The sequence below is a fragment of the Cynocephalus volans genome, chromosome 6 (genome assembly GCF_027409185.1).
Source record: "Cynocephalus volans isolate mCynVol1 chromosome 6, mCynVol1.pri, whole genome shotgun sequence".
In the NCBI taxonomy this organism is placed as follows: domain Eukaryota; kingdom Metazoa; phylum Chordata; class Mammalia; order Dermoptera; family Cynocephalidae; genus Cynocephalus; species Cynocephalus volans.
Genome location: NC_084465.1, coordinates 71,363,714 through 71,388,098, shown reverse-complemented (window position 1 = coordinate 71,388,098; position 24,385 = coordinate 71,363,714). Strand labels below are relative to the sequence as shown.

At 38.2% G+C, this 24,385-nt stretch overlaps 1 protein-coding gene across 1 annotated transcript in view; it reads left to right on the top strand.

Annotated features, from left to right (window-relative positions):
- COL28A1 (collagen type XXVIII alpha 1 chain) overlaps positions 1 to 24,385 on the top strand; it is a 167,596-nt gene that overhangs the window by 27,293 nt on the left and 115,918 nt on the right. The window contains exons 9-12 of the mRNA XM_063100916.1: positions 3,394 to 3,438; positions 4,934 to 4,987; positions 21,452 to 21,520; positions 22,632 to 22,700. Coding sequence (XP_062956986.1) covers positions 3,394 to 3,438; positions 4,934 to 4,987; positions 21,452 to 21,520; positions 22,632 to 22,700 — 237 coding nt within the window. The remainder of the gene's footprint in view (positions 1 to 3,393; positions 3,439 to 4,933; positions 4,988 to 21,451; positions 21,521 to 22,631; positions 22,701 to 24,385) is intronic.

Below are 24,385 nucleotides of genomic sequence, written 5' to 3'. Positions count from 1 at the left end.
GTTTCTCTACTGATTCTTTGCCTAGATGATCTGTCTAATATTGACAGTGGAGTGTTCAGGTCCCCTGCTATTATGGTATTAGTGTCTATTTCCTTCTTTAGGTCTAATAGAGTTTGTTTTATAAATCTGGCTGCTCCAACATTGGGTGCGTACATATTTATGATTGTTATGTCTTCTTGATGGATCAGTCCTTTTATCATTAAGTAGTGTCCCTCATTGTCTCTTTTTATGGTTTTTAGTTTAAAGTCTATTTTGTCAGATATAAGAATTGCCACTCCAGCTCGTTTTTCTTTTCTGTTTGCATGGTAAATCTTTTTCCATCCTTTCACTCTTAGTCTGTGTGAATCTTTATGGGTGAGGTGGGTCTCTTGTAGGCAGCATATAGTTGGGTCCTGCTTTTTGATCCAGTCAGCCAGTCTGTGTCTTTTAATTGGGGAATTTAAGCCTTTAACATTAAGAGTTGTTATTGAAAGGTGTTGATTTATTCCTAGCATTTTATTGGTTGTTTGGTTGTCTTAGGTGTCTTTTGTTCCTTGCTTTCTGATTTACTGTTTGGTTTCTTTGTTTGTTGGTTCCTTAGGTTGTAGATAGTGTTTTTGTTAGCTTGTTTTCTCTTCATGAATGCCATTTTTATTGTACTAGCGGGTTTAGATTTTTCTTAGGTTTTTATGGCAGTGGTAGTTATTTTTCAGGAACCAAACCCAGTACTCCCTTGAGGATTTCTTGTAAGGGTGGTCTTGTGGTAGTGAACTCCCGCAGTTTTTGTTTGTCTGAGAAATATACTATTTGCCCCTCATTTCGGAAGGATAGCCTTGCAGGGTAGAGTATTCTTGGCTGGCAATCTTTGTCTTTTAGTATTTTGAAAATATCATCCCATTCCTTTCTAGCTTTTAGGGTTTGTGATGAAAAGTCTGATGTTAACCTGATTGGGGCTCCCTTATAGGTGATTTGACGCTTCTCTCTTGCAGCTTTTAAGATTCTCTCTTTGTCTCTGAGTTTTGCCAATTTGACTATGACATGTCTTGGAGAAGGCCTTTTTGGGTTGAATACGTTTGGAGATCGTTGAGCTTCCTGGATCTGAAGATCTGTGATTTTTCCTATACCTGGGAAGTTTTCTGCCACTATTTTGTTGAATATGTTTTCAATGGAATCTCCATTTTCCTCCCCTTCTGGAATACCCATGACTCGGATATTTGAGCGCTTGAGGTTGTCTGATATCTCTCTCAGATTTTCTTCCATGTCCTTGATTCTTTTTTCTTTCTTTTTGTCTGCTTGTGTTATTTCAAACAGCCCATCTTCAAGTTCAGAGGTTCTCTCTTCAACTTCGACAAGCCTGCTGGTTAAACTCTCCGTTGTGTTTTTTATTTCGCTGAATAACTTCTTCAGTTCAGCAAGTTCTGCTACATTTTTTTTCAGGACATTGATTTCCTTGTATATTTCCTCTTTCAGATCCTGTATACTTTTCCTCATTTCATCATGATGTCTAGCTGAGTTTTCTTGTATCTCATTCAGTTTCCTTAGAATTATCACTCGAAATTCCTTGTCAGTTATTTCAAGGGCTTCTTGTTCTATAGGATCTAGAGTATGAGATTTATTAACTTTTGGTGGAGTACTTTCTTGATTTTTTGTATTTCTGGTGTCTTTTTTTTGGTGTTTATTCATTGTGGCAGGGGGTTTCACAGTCCACCGGTTTGAGACTAATGACTAACTAGGATGTTGCTGTGGTTGCCAATTTGGTATGGCTCCCGCCGTGACAGCTCAGTTGGCCTCTAGTGTCTTGTGTGTGTGGTTGCCTCGGGTCTTGGGCTTCTCCGGGGAGCCACCTTTCTGGTCAGCTTGTACTCTGCTGGGCTGGTGGATCACGCACCACAGGGTGTGTGATCTCTGTTGAGCTTTCACTTTCTGTACAGGACTTCTCCCCGTTCCGTGTGCTCTGGCCCAGGCTGTTAGATCGTGCAGTGGCGACCCCACTGGGTGTGTGGTTTCTGTCGAGTCTCCGCCTCCCTGGCCGCACGTCTCCCCCCTCTGTGCACACTGTGCTGGGCTGGGGTGTGTCTTCTGCACCCCTCGTCTATCAGCTGGGCCTTCAAGACCCTGCTCAGCACCGCCTCGCCCAGGAAGTCTACCAGGTTTCTGCTAGGCACAGACGACCGGTCTCTCTGGGTGCCTTTCTAGCACTGTGTAGATCTTTCTCGGGTCTTGTTCACCTTTGTATCCCCCCGGTATAAACCGAGTCTAGTGCCCGCCTGCAGCCTGCTCTCCGGCAGGTTCTAGCGGACCTGGGAACTCTCCTGCCACACTATTCCCAACCAGAAATTCGTTAGGCTTTTTTCCAAACTGGTGGTCGCAGAGATGGTATCTGCCTCCCAGTAACAGGAAGTTTACCGGGCCGGAGTCCAGGGTGTGGTGGAGTGACAGACGGCCCGCCCGTATTTCCTAGCCCTCCCAACACTGGTCGGGACGCCCCACACCCCCAGCCCCGCCAGAGAACCGCGGAGGGAGTGGGAGAGGAGGCCGGCCGGCAGGGTCCGGAAAGCCCCGCGCCAGGCCAAGCAAATGGGCTCAGTGATGGCCGAACAGGGCGGAGCTGCCCGCACCTGGGAAAATGGAGGCAGCACTGGGGCAGTGAGTGGCCTGGTGGTGCAGGCGGGAGCCAGGTGGGCAACCACCCCCCGAACAGAGCTGTGCCAGGGATCACTCACAGTGCTGTGCCAGGTCGGGCGCTCGCTCTGTCTCTGGTTTGTTGCCTTCCGTGTTCTCGGCGCTGCCGCCTCGGGCTGTTCAGTCGCGGCGCCGCTCGGGCGCTCCCAGGAATCTTCTTTAATGCCGGCCTGAAACCTCGAATCCTGAATAGGGCAGCTGGCCGCCTTCAGCGCGGCCCCAGCCTCCGGGATCCTGGCTGCATCCACAGCAGCCCTGGCGCCGTGTTCCCTGTTTCAAGACTCGCTTTTGCAGCTAAGAATCAGTTCTTTTCCTGCTCCACACTTCAAAGCTGTTGCCGGTAAATGAGGCAGCCTCTCCTGCCGGGGGCAAAGTGGCGTTGAGCCCCCACGACCGGTCAGCAGCAGCAGTCCTCCCTTAAGAGATGGCCAGAGGAAGGTCCACAAGCTTCCCGGCTGCCTTAGGCCCAGTGGCCACCTTTTCCACCTCAGCTACTCCGCGCCAGCCGCCGCAGCCGCCGCCATCTTGAAACTCCACAGGGAGTTTGTTTACTAAAGGAAAGTTTGACCTCTAGTTGGCTTGTTAATTAGGATCATTTCAATTTGTTGGCTTTGATGTTTGGATAACCAGGGAAGACTGACAATTACCCAAAATACTTTCCCTCCCCTCTACCTAAAACCATTGAATTTTGAAGATGAATATTTAGAGCAACTTATTAATTTTATTCCACAGGGATCCCCAGGGCCATATGGACAAAAGGGACCCAGAGGACTTCAGGTAAAGAGGCTAAAATCAAATCTAAGTCTGGATTAGAATCACCTGGGGAGCTTTTAAAAATCCCTTTGTCAGTAGGCGTTGGTGGTATAGTGGTGAGCATAGCTGCCTTCTAAAAATCCGTTTGTCCACTTGCACCGTCTACCAATTAAATTAGAATATCTGGGGATTGGAGTGAGGCATCAGTATTTTTAAGGATACCCCGTGAAAGAAAGTGAGCCGAGACTCTGGGTAGAGATCAAGCTTTATTAAAGGAAAAGAATCTGCCAGGCTGCGCCCAAAGTCAAAGGGAGGACAGCACCAGGTGTGGGGGTGGGAGAGTTTATACAGTGCGCCAAGGGCTGGCTGATGCCATCAGGGAGGGGCATTATGTTAATGTGGAAACTATGCAACCAGGGTGGAGAATTGCACCCTTGCAGAAGCAAAAGGGTTTCTGTTTAAGTCAGGAAGCTTCTCATAAAGGGAAGTGGGGAGGGGTTTGGTGCTGGAGTGGAAGATAAGGCTGGTGGCTATTTTGTGCTTATTGTGTGCACAACGGCTCCGGTCACGTCAAAATCCGTCACCCAGATGATTCCAATGTACAACAAGATTTAGAAACCATTTCCCCAACGTTTTGATAAACCAACTCGGGTTCCTTAAATATATGTACAAGCAGGCCAGTCTACTTAGTGAGTAGTTGATGGGATGAAGTTAAAGAAGTAGATAGAGTCTGGGAAGATAGAGAAAGTGGAAGTAGTTAAGAGCAGGTTGTTAACTGATTTTGCATTGCTACTAAACATAGTTGGAAGAACTATGCATTTTATCTAAATTACGGGATTTGTATTGTTTCATCACTACAAGTAGTTAATGCTCTATAATATGGAATAATTCTTTAAGGCATTTATTTAAGTTGGACATATCCCATGGATTTCAGAAAATAATTTGAATTAATTTTTTCTGGTCTAGGGACTTGTTTCTTGTAAAGTTATAATGGGGATGGGTGTGGAGTTAATTTTGGTATTTCAAAAAGCCAACTGAAAATTACATTTTTACCCCAAATATCCTAGACAACATTTAGTTAACCATCAACTCCATTGCTTTGGCATGGAATTGTCAGGGCAGGGCAGGAACTCTGGTTATCACAGGGTCATTCACTGGAATCTCTTTCAATTATACTTGTGTATGCCTTAGATATTAAAAAAAAAAAAAAGATGTTTAATAGGTAAAATCTTTCAAAAAGGGGGTCTAGAACAGGAATAAGGTTAGAAACACAGGTTTAAAAAACAAACATCTTGTTCATACAGTCTTTGCTCTCTTCTTAAGTGCTATTTTAGAAGCTGCTTATTTGATTTAAGGAATTTTATTTCATCCCATTCCTCAGTTGAATGTAATCCCAATTTAGCTCTAGGTTATATAGTCTGACTTCTAACTCCAGGATCTCTAGGGACCCTAAAGAATAATTCATACCTGTATGGCCTTTTGAACACAGAACTAATTCTTGGTTTTCATCTTGGAGCAGGGCATTGGTGGACCTCCCGGCAATCCAGGCCCGAAGGGATTTCAAGGCAATAAGGTAATCTTACCCTTTGGTTAAAGACAGGCAGGTGAAAGACCCCCTAATGCGCTATAGTAATGCATGTTTTTGTTAATAGACTCATTGTTAAATTTGTTAAATTTCAATGCTTTTGTAAATGTCAATAGACTCTGAAGAAGTACCTTTGGAAATAAGCAATAATCGCAGGTCTAGACATGGAATCAAGTTCAAGTACATGCAGGAAATCAGTGGCATAGCTTTATCATTTATTATTATATTATTCAATAGGGCATTATTAAATGTAAGTTATTATCTACAACATTTTCTGTGTTTCCTTTTTACTCCTGACCTTTAGTTATTTTATGGCTCACTAGAAACTGAAAAGCAGTAACAAGTAACAAAATTCAAATCACTGAATTTCCCACGTGTGATGCCAACTCAGTATACAGTTTAGAAGAGAAGGGAATTTATAACTGTTATACCAGCAGAAATCCAGCTTTTTTAAAATTACAGGGTAACCATCAGTTCCATGCCTGTTATATCATTCCACAGATAACCAGGCAAGACAGATAGTGAGGGGCTGAATAGGAACCAAATAGAACCAAAAGATGCTGATAAGAGGGGTCTTTAAAAGACCTGGTTATAAGGCAGGGCCATTATAACAATGACAGTGGCCATTAATTTTCTAAAAGCAAGCTTTTTAGTTCCTTTTTTTAACTCTTCTTAATGCTTAGTAAATTTCTCAGATGTAGTAAATATCCTTTGAATGGTGACAGGAGGTGGGTGGAATTTGTGGCAGTAATAGCAGAAGATGCCATCCCCAAATGACCCTAGATAAAGCCAATCTTTTAAGGATGATATTAAGTTTAAGGGTTACATTAAAAAAAATTTTTAAGGGTGATATTAAATTTAAGTTGTAGAGAGCAGTTGGGCCTCTTGAGGGTTCATTTTCCAGAGAGAGGAAATGGAGTGACAAGTGTAGGACTTTTAATGAGATAATGAGAGCATCTGATTTCCCAGGCCACTTTTAACTGGCAAACTAAAGTAGAATGGGCTTCTCAGCGGGGGGTGGGGGGTGGGGGAGTGCTTAAATTTCACTGAGGAAACTGTCTTTTTTTGGTCCTTGCCTATGATCAATTCTCTCTGAAATGGCCCTATTGAATACTGAGTAGAAGTTCTCATAAAACTGCTTTGGCTGTAGGTAAAATCCTGCAGCACGAAAAAAATATGTTTTGACAGTCCACACACATTTCTATGGTTATCTAAGATGATAATTTTCATGTTTGTGAAAAAGAGGCTTAAAATCAGGGATCAGGCCTAGGGTTTGCAACAGTGACAGAATTATAGAATGTCTGAGCCACAAGGGATGTTAGAGATCATACTGGCCCAACATTTTCATTTTGGAAATGAGAAATGAAGCCTGGAAGTCAACAGTTTCCATCAGCCTCGGAGGGCTTTGAGGAGGTGCTGGGCTGGGAGCAGCACACGCAGCTTGGGCTATGGCGGCTGTGCAGTGGTGGTGCTGGGGGGACAAGTCCATAAAAAGGTGCCATCATGTGTCACTTCTCTTTATGTCTAATAGACTTACCGTTTAGGTATTTAAAAAAAAATTTATTTCAACAAAATTTAGCTTTTAATTCCAACAATCCATTAAATCTTAATAAATGTCAAGTGTTTTTTTGGGGGGGTGGTTATAATTTTTCTGACATAATAGCACTTCGTGTTTGATTTTCATAGCATAATCGTGAAAGGATTCATTTTTCCAAAAGTATTTGAGAACTTCATCAATTTCCCAAGGGCCTGTCTTTAAATCTTTTTGAATTAAAAAAAAATTAATTGTAGTAAAATAAACATGACATAAAATTGCCACCTAGGTTTTAATTACAAAGCTCACTGCCAAATGAACACACAAAACTCATTGCCAATCGAAAAGATGTCAATTTCTAGAGAATATTGGGAGTTTTGTGATGCTATGAGGTGGGAGTGAGCTTCCCTTTCTCCGTGTCAATTACACTTTGGTTTAAGGTTAATAATTTCCATATAATTTCTAATACTTTTTGGGTTTGTTAAAGATCCATGTCACATTGATCATTAACTATTTTTTAAAAAATTTTATGCATTTATTAGTGTATTGTCTTAAAAGTCAGGTTTTGGGGAGTGATTCATTTTTTATTGAAACATAATTGATTGTACATATTGTACCTTGTTGAGTATCAATATCTGGGTGCAATATGTGGTGCTCAAATCAGGATGATTAGTATATTCAACATTATCCAATGTAATTATTTCTCATGGCCCTTTACCGATTTCTCACTAACTCCTTTTCCCACCTCTGGTAACCTTAGGTCTGTTCTCTTCAGGGAGTGATTTCATCTTGCCCCCCCCCAAATATATTTCTAAATTTTGAAAACATAATAAACTATTTTGTTATCAGTCTGGAAATAGTGTTATACTGTATAACGACTTATTTATTTTCACCTATTATCATTTTATGAGAAAAATTTTAAAGAAACTGCTATTTGTGCAAAAAAAATCTCTAAAATCCACTACTTCTGTATTTTCTAACGGGCACAAGAAGGACTATTTATTTTGAAACTAAACTATTTCTACAAAAATAGCTAACATTTATTTATTGTACATTTGCTATGTACAGTACAGTTCTAAATACTCATCGAACACTAATACCACCTTTTGAGGCATGATCTCTTCTTCTCCCTACTGTATAGATTAGGCTAAGGCACAAAGAGTTTGAGCAATGGATCTGAGTCTATAGAGTTAGTAAAGGACAGATTCAGGATTCAAACCCAGAAGTCTGATCTTAACGTCCATATTATATTTATCCCCTTAATAAAATCACTGAATTTACTGGATATTTGGCCTGAGATAAAGGCATTTCTTTTGGACAGTATGGAAATTGTGCCTATCTCCCCTTCTAGTGTACTCTGGCTGGTAACAACAAAAACAGTCTGTTGAAAGGTGAATTTCTATTTGGTTATAATGTTCATCTAAAAGTGCAGGAAAAGAAACAAGAGACTCACTTGGGAAAAAAAAAACCAACAAAACCAGTAGTGCTAATTGAGCACTTTCAAATATTATATATCTTACAAGACCTTAAAAACAGAAGCCTTTAGACTTGTAACATTTGCAAAGTTTCCATGAGAGTTTCTAGATGGGGCCTGCCTATATTTTTGAGTTTATGAACGGTCTATCTCATGAACTATAATCACTTTCTATTGCTCTAGGCGTTGGATTTTTTTTTATCAAAGAGGTTTTCAGAAAAGGTGGCCAAATAACAAAAGGAAAAAAAATAGCATGTGTTAAATCAAGGAAAAATGTGCTTCTGGCTCAGTTTCACAAACCATTTCTATCATTAATACTTTCCACATGTAGTAGCTCCTATTCTGCCCTGAATGCCCTTGTTGCCTTAGCAACAAAACAGAGATGTTTCTCAGAATGAAGTCTTGGCTCAGAGGCCACCTCAGCCTCTCCCACACATGAAGGTCATGTAGTGGCATTCATAAGAAGAACATTCCATCAGTCTCTGAAATTAATTAGAATTATAATCATGCAAGTGCCTGAGAAACCTTATCCCTGGCACCAAACTCAGGAGAGAGCGCTGTGCTCTGATGAAGGACTGGGCCCCTAAGAGCCCAACGCCACTGACTTCCTTGGGGCTGTGTGGTGGCTTCGCTTGCGCTCACATCTGGCCATCAATGGGCCCTCTGATAACCAGAAAGAATGGCTCGAGATTGGCAGAGAGCAAGTTACCAAAATTAATTTCGAACAAATAAACACAGTGGAACACTGGGTGTATCAAGCCCATATTGGGTAATTTTTGCCATTTCTTGATGTATTTCTGAGGTTATTTCTGAAAGGTATTTCCTTCTCAAATCTCATACAAATGTGCTCTTTCCAAGGCTCTCTTTGTACTCCTGGTAGGAGAGACTGCACTGTGGTATGTGCAGGAAGCAGCTTGTGACACTTTGAAGCATGCTATCATTACAGCTCCAGTGCTAGGGCCAAAAGAGCACTAGGAGATATCCCTGATGTCTTTTCCTAAGGTACATTACCACATGTTAATCCTCAAACAAAAAAATACTTGATTATAGTTGTCCCTTGGTATCCCTGGAGATTGTTTCCACGACCCCCGTGGATACCAAAATCCACAGATGCTCAAGTCCCAATAAAAAATGGTGTAATATTTGCATATAAGCTATGCACATCCTCTGCTCTAGTTTAATCATCTCTAGATTACTTATAATATCTAATACAATATAAATGCTATGTAAATAGTTATACTGTATTTAAAAACTGTGTATTGTTTTTCATTATTGTATTTTTATTTTATTTTATTTTTAAAATTTTCCATCTGCAGTTGGTTTAATCTGCTAATGCAAAACCTGCAGCTATGCAGGCTGACTGTATTTTACATATTAATCTATTTTAATAGATGAATTGCCTTCCTTCTCCTGATCCCTTCTATTGCTCTACTCTAGCATGTTCATAATATTTTCTGCAGAGTTTTTTCCTTAAGTGTTTTCTTCTTGCTCTACACTCAAGTGTAAGTAACTCAAAGACCTTTTACATATGAGACTTGGTTTTACTTTATGTTCAGTTTAGCTTCTGAGATGTCAAGAAGACTGTGGAGAAATAGCACCAGTCTGGTCCAGTTTAATAAATGGATATGGTCAGGGTAAATAATCTCCAGTGAATCAAACATCCAGCCAAAGTGGACAAAAGATCTAGTATTAATGAATAAACTGGAACTATATTTCAAGAGGAGTAAGTGGGGGTAAATTAAACATTTAGCTCACTCCAAGGTCTGCACCATCTCACAATTTTTGGATAACTTACTCCTAATCCTACTCTGTCAAACTTCCAGCCCATTTTTGAGGTTCCCAACAATGAGAGATATTTTTCAAGTAGAAGATATACTAATGAGGAGATTAAGTAAATAATAGCTAAATGTATAGACCATGAAATGAATGAAGCCTGGTAAATATCCCTATACTACATCCTGTTTTCTTTAAGATTCTTTATGAAAGAATCTTAAAGAAAGTCAGTTTTAGCAAAAGGGCTAGTTATCAGCCTTTGACATACGGTGCTGGGAGTGCACATGCAGATACTTCTGGTAGCTGGAATTGTGCTCATCAAGTGTCCATTTTTTTAGCATCCATGTGTTATACCTTTAAACGCTGCTAGCCTTCTTTCAGATAGGGACCATTGGCAGAAGAATTGGACAAATGTGTACAGGCCTGTCACTTTAAAAAAAGTCTCAAGTAGAAGGTTTAGTGACAATGGGTCAGGAACACCACCATCACATCTGAGAGATTAAAAAATTATGATATGCACACTTATGCACATACATTTAAGATAAGCAATAAGTATTTCTTGAACACATGAATGAATGAATAAATGAGTGAATGAATGAAAGGTTTTTAATGGAGTCAACAGTATCATGCAGACAGGTCAAATAGGCAGTTCCCTCAGTGGTCACTTAATTTGGCAATATTAGGTCACTTGAAACTTTTGAAAGAGCAATTTCAATAGAAAAGGTGGGGAGAGGGCAATGAGTTGCGGGGGGAAGCAGAGAGAAGAATGTGGCAGTCAGGAATATTGACCATTCTTCCAACGTATTTGGGTAATAAAGAGAAACAGGACAGTGTTGACATAACCAACAAAAGCTTCTTGTGCATTAAATAATCTAATGTGTTATTTATACTTTCATTTTCTTTGAAAAGTGGCATGAAGACTTGGGACCTTAAATTTTTTTGTTGCAGTTTTATGTATAAGAATTAGAACCTCATGTTTTCTATAAAGTCAATGTTTTCACTAGAACAGAAAAATCACTAATGAAGATCTAGTCGTTGTAAAAATACATTCTCATTTTGTTCATTGTTTAAATACTTGGTTTGGCTCAAAGTTAGCTTAGTAGCTTTAGTAGGTCAATTTTCTAAACATAACTAATATTTCCAGTTGTGCTTTGGAAGTAGTTCAACATCACAAATATGACCAATTATAATGAATTTTAAACTTTCTCCGTGAACAAATGTCTTGTGTAGATTTATTTCAGCTCTCATACAATTCAAAAACCTAACAGTCTCCTAACATCATGATGTTGCTTTCAACCACTAAACAAATAATGATTTATAACAGTATATAATTCCTTATAACTTGATGTGAAGTAAATCAGGTGAAACATATGTAGACATCTACAATTCCTGGAAGAATAATTAATCAAACCAAAAAAAAAATTTTAAGTTCACAACCCTCTTAGCAGAATGACTGTATTTTCAGCTTCATGTAATATATTTTAAATACTTTTGAAAGTACAGAGTACTTAAGCACATCAGCTTTTCTCGTTGTCAAAAAACAGTAATGTGTTTTCTTGTTCTCCAGGCAGGCTAATAACTTTGAACAAGGTTGTGACTGCTCAGTCTGTAGGGAGAATCCCTTTACAATTTTAGTCATAAATATCTGTTAAATGAAGAATCATAGCCAAGTTGAAAAACTACGTGAATGTTTTTCTTTCAGAGATGTCAAAATCTAAATGCTATTTCTGTTCTGGGCCTAATTAAAAGGAAAGAATCATTAGTAATTTAGCGATTCTTGGTGTGGAAAGGGCTTTGACCTACATGCACATCTGCCCACTAGGACTCTAAATGAGCTTATTAAGTCATGTGACATGAGAAAACTGATAGTGACAACTTGAAGTGGCTGCCAGAACATGTGGGATGTCAGCCAATGGCTTCAAGGTAGATGACTTTCACTCTCAAATCTCCGATATATGTGGCTCTCAGCAGATGGAATACACTGTGTGTGTGTGTGTGTGTGTGTGTGTGTGTGTGTGTGTGTGTGTGTGTAGAAACCGCCAAGGTAAAAGCTCTAACAGACCAAAGAACCTAAAATGCTGTCAACAATTCCCACAAAGTTGCTGAGTCTAACCCACATGCCTAGTAAAACTGGGCACTAATGGAAAACAGAATAAGCCACTGCAATGTCTTCAGAGGGACATCAGAATTTTTAAAAAAAATTACACCAGCATCCTTAAGTAAGTTGCAATAGCGACTTTGCAACAGGGAGAATTAAGTTTATTCCAAAGATGAGGCTTTTCTAAAATTGTGGTAAAATATACATAATATTTATTATCTGAACAATTTGCAAGAGTACAATTCAGTGGTAATGTAAAAATACATTTACAATACTGTGTAACCATCGCCACTATCTATTCACAAAACTTTTTCATCATCCCAACATAAACTCTGTACTCATTAAACAATAACTCTCCATTTCCCCCTCCTGCCAGCCTCCAAGAGTAAGTTTTTAAGAAACACATCACACTATCTTATGGACCCATCTCCTCTCATAAGCCAATGTCCTTGTTCTCAAATTAATGGAGAGTGTCCACCCTGAATATTTTCCAGCAACTCATTTTGTAGTGGAGGAGCCTAAACAGTGTCCGCCAGAGGCATGATTCTCAAAAGCTCTCCTGATGGGCTGCTGACTGGGCCTTCCTTTTAGGGAAAATGACACATAACTCCCTAGATTTTGTTATATATGTTAAAGTGTGACTTTCCTGTTAGCTTGAATCATATGAATTGTCATTTTTTGTAGGTCAGACATGGTCAAATACTGTCAATTTCATGTGGTTTAAACTAATAGAAATCTAGAAAGTGAGTTAAGAGTTACTAAAATCTGATATAATGCTAAAATTTTCATTATGTTCTTCACCAATTCTTCATATTTTCTTATTTGGTAAGCATAAGTAGGTTGTGCGTGGACTGTGGTCTTCTCTCTTACCCAAGTAGATGGTATTCAATAAAGATTTTACTTAGAGATTTGAAATAATGGTGCTTCCAGACTCTGTGTAGTTTTTTAATTATTAGTTTATATGCAGAGTTACATTGTATGATCACAGTATTGCCAATTATAATTTGAATTACCTTTACCACTAATTCCGTGACAGCGCTGATCCTGGTAGACCATCACGTACCTGAACTGGCTTGTGAGTCAACTTGCATAAATTATATATCCTCTTGGCTTATATTTTATTTTAGAGACTCTGTCTTCATATGATGGATCTTCAATTATGAGTAGAATGTAACTATCTGACTTTTGTGTTTCAATCTTAAAACAAAGGTATGAATTTAGTCTACAATCAAATGATTCCTGGAATACCTTAAAAAAAGAATTGAAAAGTCTCAAGAGTCGGTATAGCATAGTGGTTGACAGCACTGGTTCTAAACCAGACTACTGTGGTTGAAACCCAGCCTGATATTTTATTAGATGTGTGATTTGGGCAAGTTACTTTACCTCCCTCTGACTCAGTTTTCTTATCCATGTGGTGGGTTAATAATGGTATCTATCTCCTAGAGTTGTCAGGATTGCATTAAGTTAATATATAAAACACTTAGAGAAGCACCTTTTACATAATAAGTGCTATGTGTGTTGGCAGTTTTTATTAAGCAGTTTAGTATTTTGACAAGTCTATAGTAAAGTAGACCAAGCCTATCCTGATATGTTTTCTAAAAACAAGTTTTTTATTACAAAATACTTCCTCTGAAACAAGAGAAATTAGGTGCTAAAAATGGAGTTTGATTTAATAAGTGCTTAATAAATGTTAGCTTCCAGCACCTTCCCCCTTCCTTTCATCCGAAAAAGGGTCTTTCTTGACTTTTCTTCCAAGCCTCTGTATACAGTCAACACGTCACTGAGTTTCAGCTAAGAAGGTATTCTGGTTACACTTGACCCATTCTGCACCTACGAAATGCTCATCCATCATTTTCTCCCATTCGGAATACATGAGAATATTTGCCACAAAACTTAAAATATTAAAGTTGGTGCTATAAAAATATATGGGGAAGGGCCGAGCCTGTGGCGCACTCAGGAGAGTGCGGCGCCTGGAGCGCGGCGACGCTCCTGCCACGGGTTCGGATCCTATATAGGAATGGCCGGTGCACTCGCTGGCTGAGTGCCGGTCACGAAAAAGACAAAAAAAAAAAAAAAAAAAAAAAAAATATATATATATATATATATATATATATATATATATATATATATATATGGGGAATAATAAAAAGAAGTTGCTAAAACATCTTTCCAGTGTTAAGAAGAAACCAGGTGTGATTTAATTGTTCATAATTGTATTATCAAGAAATGGTAAAGTTCTATCTTTAATTCAGAGTCTTGGGTAGACTCATTATTTATTGTCTTAGGTAAAAGAGGATTTGCTTTTGGCTAGAGCCAGTGCAGGAAGTGGGAGTGTTGGGTTTTCTTTAGCTGAACTTTCCTTACAGGGTAGCCATAGGACATTTATTGTGATTTCATTACTCTTTCAGCAGAAAAGAAATGGCTTGTTTTGTCTGGGTGAGTCTTTAGAAGAAACTGTGTAAGACATGCTTGATATTCTCATGTAATTTATGTATAGTTGCTCCTGGTTGAGAATTTAAGTAAACCAGAGGGAACTCCAGAGGAGCATTTCCAGACATGCAACTCCCCCCAGCCTAGACCCTGGTTTCCTGTTTTGTTCACCTCCCACAGCTAGCACAGCCCCTGCTCCCTAACTGATGCTCAGTAGATGTTTGATGCATAGATGGTTGAGTGAATTATAGTAATAAGCTAAGCATCGAGAATGCAAAGTGGAGCAAAATCGCATGCAACCTCCCCAAAGTCTATGGGGGAGACACATTAATACACCAAGAAATACAAAGTTGCAACTGTAATGAATGCTCAGAAAAAAGAAAGTAGTGCTATTATACTCTAGTACATACAATAGGGATTTTATCTGATCGGAGAAACCCTTCTTGAAGCCATATTGCTTAAAATAAGATCTGAAGGTTGAGTAAGAATTACTAGGAAAGAGGGAGGTCAGAGCTCTCAAACAGAGAGAATGGTATGTGCAAAGATCTCATGGCAGGAAGATGTAAGGCAAGTACAACAGAACAAATGTCAGTGCTGCCAGGGTGCTAAGGGAATAGGTGACTGATGACAGATGTGACTGGAGAGGTTGCAGGACCATACCATGCAGGGCTTTGTAAGGAGCTCTGTCTTTACCCTGCCAGCAGAGGGAAAGGGCTTTTATTCACATTAAAATTAAAATTTAAAGATTACTTTAACAGCAACGGAGGAAATAAATTGGAGTGTGCTAGAGGGGATGTAGGTGGAATACTAAGGACTTTGTTGTAGTCTGAATAAGAGATGATATTAATTTAGAAGCATGATAGAGGACCAGAGAGGTAGATGGATTTGAGAGGTATTTAGGAGGCATGTTGATAAGTGCTGGCAATGCAGTGCATATGGTGGGAGAGGGAGGGAGGTGTCAAGAATGATCCCTAGGTTCTGGTTTCACACAGGAGGAATTGTGGTGCCCTTTTCTGAGATAGAGAACACTGGAAGATGACCAGGACCAGGAGTGAAAGATTATGAGTTTGTGTTTGGAAATGATGAGTTCCTTTTGAAATTTTCTTTTTCTCTGACTGCCTGAAAGATGTCTTTGTGTTCTCCCACTCCCACCCCACTTAAATGTAGGTACTGTCCATGGTTCTGATCCAGGACTCTAGCCTCTAATCACTCTAAGCCTGCACTGTTCATTACAGCAGCCATACATGGCTATTGAGCACTTGAAATATGGCAAGTACAAACTGAGATGTGCTATAAGGGTAAGATACACATTGGATTTCAAAGACTTAGTATTAAAAAATAGTGAAAAATATAATCATTAATACTCTTTAAAATATTGATTACATACTGAAATAGTATTTTAGACATATTGGGTTAGTAAAATATATTATTAATTATAATTCACCTGTTTTTTAAAAATTTGTTAATGTGACTACTAGAAAATTTTAAATTACATATGGGGTGTGGCTTGGCTTGCTGCATGTTTCCACGGGACAGTGCAGATCTAGACGGTGACCCTATTGTCACCTCATTCCTGGCCCTGTGAGCCCATAGGGCTTCTCACTGTCCCCAGAACATTTCACATCATTTTATGCCTCATGCTCTTTCCTTTTCCTGAACTTTTGTTCCTTTTCTTTTTCACCAGACTAGCTATGATTCCTAATTCTTTGTTTAGATCAAATATCTCCTCTACTTTGTGAAACTTTCCCAATTCCTTAAGGCAGAATTAAACATTTCTGCCTCAGAGTCTTATATGCTCTGTTAATGTCTTTATTATAGTTCATTCACATGTTTGTATTTTGTTCTGAATTCATTTGTCTCTTCAGCCTGATGGTAAGCTTCTGCAAAGTATAGGTGCAATATGATTTCTGTCTCTAATTATTTAACCTGATCCTCAATTATAAGCAGAAATTACTATTCAACAGACCTTTATTGAGCACCAACCTGCTATCAGGTTGATCAATAAAGGTCTGGAGAATAGCAATTGAATCTACACATATTAAACAGCTACTATGTTGCTGATTATGACTTAAATGTTTTACAGACAGTACCTTGAATCCTCTCAACAACCTTGCAAGGTAGATAAAATTGTCCTCATTTTACATAGGGATGTTGCAAACACTCAAACTGTTGGTAAATGATAGAGCCAGGATTCCACTAGATGGAATGACTTCAAAGCCATGTTTTTTTCCACGTGCTGAAAAATAAATTAAAAATGGAAATTACATTCCAATACCATAAAATGGAAAAAAATACCTACTTCCTAGGATTGTGAGAAGATTAAATGAGATAATGTATATAAAGTGTCAGGGCAGTGCTTGTAAATAGTAGGTTTTTATTAATCATTGGCTTCCTCTGCTCTTGAGGCTCACAGCATGGGTGTTCTTAATTTCTGAAGGGAACCAAGGTGGTCTACCTAACCTCCTTGCTGTCCCTGCACATGCTCACACTCACATTCACACATATGCACACTCACATGGAGATTATGAGATAGAGACTCCTTCTGGGGCTATCCACTTTAATGCAGTCCTCTTTATTATACTTACCTATTGGTAAATGGCTGTGATAGTTAAAAAAAAGTGAGGTGGAGAAATAGTAACAGTACCATAAGCAGGCAATCTGTTTGTGTGTGTGTGTGTGCATGTGCGCACACGTGTGTGTTGGTGAGGGTTGGGGCAAGCATATTAACAGAAGAGGTGTCAAGCCTGGAGTCTTACCAGGGCTATCTTGTGGTGAATTCCCAGAAAATCATTCCAGGTAGAATGCTGACTCTTTTCTCCCTGTTCTGCCTTGCCCAGACAGCATATTTTACAGTTAGGATCACTTTCTTTACCACTTCAGGAATCTGTGTAGGAAAGGAAAATGGGAAATGTGAAGGGAATAAACATTAACTGTAGGCCAGTACTGTCTGTGGGTCCTACACTGAGATGCCAGGCTCCTGAGAAATATATATAAGCAAATGGAATGTGAAGATATGCTGCTAAGGGGCAGTGTTCAGGTGAGGGAGAGTGATCCTTTTGTAATCTTCAGATCCTGGTGATTCCCTTGAAAAAGCAATATTGAAAATCTCTCAGTTGCTATTGGTACTTGGCCAAGACTAAAGGGAACTCATGGGCTGAAGGGTAAGATAGTTGCTTCTCTTCTTAATTCTCCTGGTTCACACATTTCAAGGTAACAACCAGACCAATTTCTTGTTGGTAGTCAGAGGAAACTTTCTCTTGGTTTGTTTTTGATCAAACATACAGATAAGTACTAAGTAGGGCAAATCTTCCACTACTCAAAAAAACCTAAGTTCTCTACCAACTATATTAGTTTAAATGTCTTCTGACCCGTTACAGAACCAATGCTACGTATAAAAGGACAGAAAATGAATAGGATAAGTGAACCTAAGGCTTCGTATCATTATTGTGTTTTTTAATGGTGTATATTATCCCTCAAACTAGTCCCTTAAGTTTAGAGACTATGTCTTAAATTTCTGTAGAGTTACTTCATGACCCTCCACATTACAAGTACTTGGTGTTCATTTGCACTGGCCAACTGCATTTGCTAAGTGACAGAAACAGTCACCCATATGTGACTTGTGTAACTTACAAGGAGATTCCAATTTCAGTGGAGAGCACAGGAAGTTGTTAGAAAAAGGTTCTTAAAATGAAAATTTGGAATCTCTAAGGAGCTGAGTATTCTCTAATACTTAAATAAACAGAGATTAAGAAGACAACTTCAAATTTAGTGAGAACTTTTATGTCAGATATCCTATGAGGGTACTTCCAAAAGTTTGTGGAAAATGAAATTAAAAAATAATATGAATTTTTTCATGAACTATTTGAAGACCCCTCAAAAAGAGAGAGAAATTCCATGGCCAAGAACATGTAAAATAAAAATGACAGTCACCTGGCTGCTCCAGAAAAATTTCATCTATATAGAAAAATAAGTACAACTTTAGAATTTTAAAGGGAAAATTCAAATTGATTTATTTGACAGATTGATTAGTACTCAACAAGATGGATAGTGGGTACTTTTAAATTCAATCCACTTAAATGCCAAAGGATTATAAACTCTGACGTCTGATTTTGAGGCAGGTTTCTTTTGTTTTAATCCATCTTGAGCCTGGGCATATCTTTTGGGGTGCTGATTTGACTGTGACCATTCTTTTTGTCCCTTATCGTTCCCTTTTACAATTGGTCAAAGTCAACAGCCTTCTTTAAACTAATACCTCTACCATAGCAATGGATCATTGCTCTGGTTACTAGGTGTTCCCTCAAAAATCACAAGCTTCTGTGGTGAATTGAGACTTTAATATGAGTGAAGATTTCTTCATTTCCCTTAATCTGTAAAATGTCTCAATTCACTGTTCCATTTTTCTGTTGGTTAGTACAAGCATGAAGAGAAAAATCTTTAAGTTGAATGAAATTGTTAATATCAAGTATTAACTCAAACAGAGTATTCAGAAGTCTTCCTCAGTGTAAATGAAAGGTACATGTGTGTATATAAAACTGAAAGGAAACACACCCAAAACTAATAGTAGTTTTAGATGGGTAATTAAAAATTTTCTTTGTATGTATGCTTTTTAATATATGACAAATTTTCTACAATAAAGATATATTATTTTAATAAGCAGAAAAATAAGCATTATAAAAAAAGCATTTGGAATCAATAGCCACTCTACTTTCCCCTACCTCAGGGCCAGAAGCCTGAGAGACCTCAAGAGCCGTATCTGTGTGAGTGATACTGAGGTGTGAGTTTGGGCAGGCCAGGTCACCATTCCGGGACTCACATTCCTCACTTGAGAAATGTAGGGGTTTGAGTTGCAATGGTCTTATCCAATTTTAAAATGCCTGAACTCTATTATGGTCCTGCACACAGTAGGCTGTATTAATCGAAAATGCTCTTGCTTCGAGTAACAGAAATATTAATTAATAGTGGCATAAATCATAAGACTTCTTGTTGTTGAGTAAATAGAATGCTTGAAAATAGGTAGTCCAGGACTGGGTCAGGAGCTCAGTGAGGTTATCCAGAAACTAGGCTCTTTCCAATTTTTTCTGCATAGTTCTCTTCAACTCTTGGCTTTCATCCTAGATATTGTTGCTTCCTAGTTATAAGATAGTTATCACATCTCCATGTAGGAAAGTTGCATCCAGTAGGGTCCCTCACGTCTCATTTGTCAGAACTGAGCCACATGACCAACAGTGGCAAAGGAGAAGAAGATTCCAACCTTGCATTTTGATCAATTTCATTCGTCTTACACCTCTGAGAGCAAAGAGCAAATCAGGGTTCTGTCAGCAGGGAAGGAAAGAGGGGAGAGGATGGCTGTTAGGTAGGAAATAAAATGTCTGCTAGAGCACTTAATATTAAGACTTGTTGAATATATGAGTGAGGGCTGCAGTATGACTTTAATGGATCCTAAAAACTTTTGCGTTTGTGGGCTCCTTCTTCCATAAAAAATATTAAAAACTATATTTTATGACTGAATTGATATAAAGACAAATATAATCCAGGCTAATTCATTATTATCTGTTCATTGCCATTGCGTTTATTTTTTATTCTGATTTAAAAATTAAAATGGAAACATTTAATTTAATGTGGAGTAAAATGTTAAAGTATTAGCAATAATCAGCTACAATGTATATCGACAAAATAAAATTAAAAAAAAAAAAAAAAAAGAATGAAACTAGAACCCTGTCTCACCATATATAAAAATCAGCTCAAAATGGATTAAAGACATAAATGTAAAACTTGAAACTATAAAACTACTAAAAGAAAACATAGGGAATATGCGTCAGGACATTGGTCTACGCAAAGATTGTATGAATAAGACCTCAAAAGCACAGTTAACAAAAGCAGAAATAGACAAATAAGATTATATTAAACTAAAAATCTTCTTCACAGCAAAGGAAACAATTAACAGAGGGAAGAGACAACCTGCAGAATGAAAGAAAATATTTGCAAAATATTCATCCAGCTAGGGGCTAATATCCAGAATACACAAGGAACTCAAACAACTCAGCAGCAGAAAGACAAGTAAAACAATTTTAAAATAGGCAAATTATGTTAAGTAGACCTTTCTCAGAAGATGTACAGATGGACAACAAGTATATGAGAAAATGCTTTCAACATCACTAATCATCAGGCAAATGCAAATTGAAACCACAATGAGATATCTCATTCCAGTTAGAATGGCTATTATCAAAAAGACAAAAAACAGCAAATACTGGTGAGGATATAGGGAAAGGGAAACTCTTAGCCACTGTTGGTGGGAATGTAAATTAGTACAGCCATCATGGAAAACAGTATGGAGGTCCCTCAAAAATCTAAAAATAGAACTATCATGTGATTCAGCAGTCCAGCTACCCGGGTATATATCCAAAGGAAAGGAAATCAGTACGTGGAAGAGATATCTGCACTCCCATGTTTATTGCAGCACTACTCACAATAGCCAAGATATGGACTCAATCTCACCTAGATACTAATCAGCCATAAAGAAGAATGAAATTCTGTCCTTTGTGTCAACATGGATGAGCCAGGAAGACATTATATTGTATGAAATAAGCCAGGCACAAAAAGAGAAATACTGCATGTTCTTACTCACATGTGAAAGCTAAATAAGTCGATCTTGTAGAAGTGGAGAGTAGAATAGTGGTAACCAGAGGCAGGGAAGGGGAAGGGGAAGCAGAGGATAGTGAGCGGTTGGTTAACCGTCACAAATTTACATCTAGATAGGAGGAACAAGTTCTAGTTTTCTATAGCACTGTAGGGTGACTGTAGTTAACAATAATTTATTCTCTATTTTCAAATAAGTAGAAGAGAGGATTTTCAATATTTGCAACAAAAAGAAATAATAAATATTTGAGCTGATGAATATAAAAAAAAAAAAATGTTAAAGTATTGTGGGCCTAGTTACTGTGCCTCCTGTGCCTAGTGGATAGTTTGACTCTAGGTTCATGTTGTCTTTCCTACTGGGTTATAAACAATTATAACTCTGAGGGCAGGGACTGTGTACTAGGTTTTGTTGTTACCATCAAAGCCCCTAAAACAATACTGCACATGTAAGAGCTGCTTCATAAACACTATTGAGTTGACCTAACATATCATTGTTTCTTCCTCTAGGGTGAGCCTGGTCCTCCTGGCCCTTATGGTCCTCCAGGAGCCCCTGGTATTGGACAGCAAGGTATTAAGGTAAGGCTACTTGTCTTTTTGCTCATTGATGACTATCGAATTTATTGTGGGTTATGATTTGAACTCTGTTCAGCCTAACCCTATAGATACGAGGAGGCTTCCTGAAGAAGTTACATTTTGGATGCTTGGGTACTGCAATGCTCTGGTCAGAGGCAGTTACTACAAGAATAATTAATGTATATTTTGATTTGGTTGGAACGAAAAATTTGCTTGCCTCCAAATACTCACCCTCTTGCCAATATACATGTAGTTCTGTTGAGTTTTTATGGACTTTAAACAGTAACCTGCAAATATGTTATTGAGAAATGAAACACCTTAAACCTATCAACTATCACTGCTGACAATAAATAAAGCATAGAAAAGCAGAAACCAGAAGGATTACAACACTGAATAAGTAAATGTAGACAGAAAGGTTTTGTAGGGAACTAGAAAGGAATGAAAGTTCCATCCTGGAGTGCTCTGCATCGTGCAGGATATTCTGTAGGAGAAGTGCTTATTTTAAATGGCTTTTCTGTGTGGATGGAGCAATAAGACTCTGATGCAGAACTAAAACAGACAGCAGTACAAAACAGCGTACTTGGAATGTAATAAGAGTCAGCATGTACAGCACTTCGACCACAAGCACCTTGAGACGATAGGGAAGGTAGAGTTTATATTGGCAGAGTTGTCAGAGAAAGTTTCTGAAGGAGATCAAGTATGAACCAGAGCTTAAAGGAGAAGTGAAATGGGACAGAGCGGGGACCAGGAAGAAGTGACATTCCAGGGTGGTGGCAAGGAACAGCATAAGCATTGTTAGCTTGGTCATCTCAGTAACGAAAATGAATAGCCATGCAATCCATCCTGTCAATTACTACACAATTGTTTGTGAAAGCTGGAAGTGCTATATTGCATTTTGACAAAAAGAGATGAGAACATTTTAGGGAATTTGTTCACTTAAATTTATTTACATTTAAGTCATTTCTCCTCCTCTAGAGTTTAAAAAAAATTTTATGTATGTGAACAGTTTGACTATTTTCCTATTCATTCTTGTTGAAATTTCTAGAGTATTTTATGCTATGTTTATTTTTTTATTTAAAAACTCAAGCTTCCATTTTACATTTCTTTCTCTCAGGGAGAAAGAGGCCAAGAAGGAAGAATAGGAGCTCCAGGACCAATCGGAGCTGGTGAGCCTGGACAACCAGTAAGTAGCAAAAATCCTAGAAGGAATAAAAAGGACAAATATTGTTCTCATTTATTCTTTCTGGTTAGAATAAATGGTTAAATTAATCCACCTTGTATCTTTTCTGGGAAAGAAATGACAATAAATATGCAAAGACCAGATTGAAGTGTTATTTTTCACAACCCTTGAAATAGGGAGATATTTACAACTGACTCTTTCTTACTGTAATCTCTTATGAGATTAATCATCTTGTCCAAGAAGATAAGAGTTCTCATGTGTCAAAAATTAACCAGCTTGTCCAATTAGAAAAGAGTTCTTATGTGTCAAAATTTCCTAGGAGATGAGACCTGGATTCAGGCCTAATGTCTATACTTTGTAATTGACTTTCTTGTAACCATTAAAAAAAATCACTGAGAATAAGGACCTTGTTCATTATCTAATCCATGAGTGTGTGAGATTTGATGATGGTAGACAGATATTACTTGTGTATTCACAGCTTCTGCCTTATGTAGCTTTGTAGTGTACTGCTGTTGGAGAAGAAAAAAATATTATGTCAAAAGACATCTGAAGGGTTCAGATCCCTGTACCAGCCACCCCAAAATAAACAAACAAACAAAAAACATCTGGAGAGGAAGTGAATAAAACATGACTATTCTGTTATAAGAAGCTTCTTAGCTTTTCAAGTAATCATTATTCTCCTAGGAAAGAACAGTAGCTGACTCACTAAGGTACAAATAAAAACAACTGATTTTGGGTGGTTAGTCTCCCAATTTGGTTTTGCTTTGCGTAGTTCCCCATATGTTTATATTAACAAAAACATGTGCTGTCTTACTGTACTCTCTGAATGAAATGGCAGCATATTGTTTAAGGGTTAGGCTTTTTAATAACGACTAGATAGAATAATTCAAATAAGAGATCATCATATAGAGGAAAAATACACTGGACTAATTGCCTAGAGATCAGTGATCTATTGCTATTTTCCACTAACTAGATAATGCCCTTGAAAGTAAAACCACTAACTTCTCTGAGTCTTTATTTTGGTTTATGTATTGCTGCATAACAAACTACCTTAAGACTTAGTGCCTTAAAGCAGTAATTGTGATTTCTTATGTCTCTATGGGTTGACTGGGGAATTCCGTATAATGTGAAGTCAGCTGAAGGCTAGAATGGCTGGAATGTTAAAAATGACCTCACTCACATGGCTGGCAATTTGGCGCTGGTTATTGGCTGGGAGCTCAGCTGGGGTTGATGCCCAGAGTCCTCAGTACTCTTTTATATGAACCTCTGCATATGGTTGCTTGGGCTTTCTTGCAACATGGCCACTTGAGTCCAAGCAGGAGTGTTCCAACAGGCAGAAACCACTTATCATGTAAGGCTCAGCCTCAAAAATTACACAGCATCATTTCTGAGATGCAGTTGGCTAAAACAAATATAGGACCAGTTCAGATTTGAGTGGAGTAAAACCAGACTCCACCTCCCTATGAAGAATGTCAAAAAACTTGTAGAAATGTTTAACTTATCATAGCCCCCAATTTTAAATTCTGTAAAATTAAAATATTGGGCTCTTTCTAGCTCTAAAATTTTTAGAATTAGAAACATTGAACCAAAATTCAGAAAGTGTCAAGGAAACAAGTCACAACTTTTTAATTTTTTAATATAGGTAGGTGGATGTTTTGCTCAAAGAACTTTGTGTTTTGCTATTATTT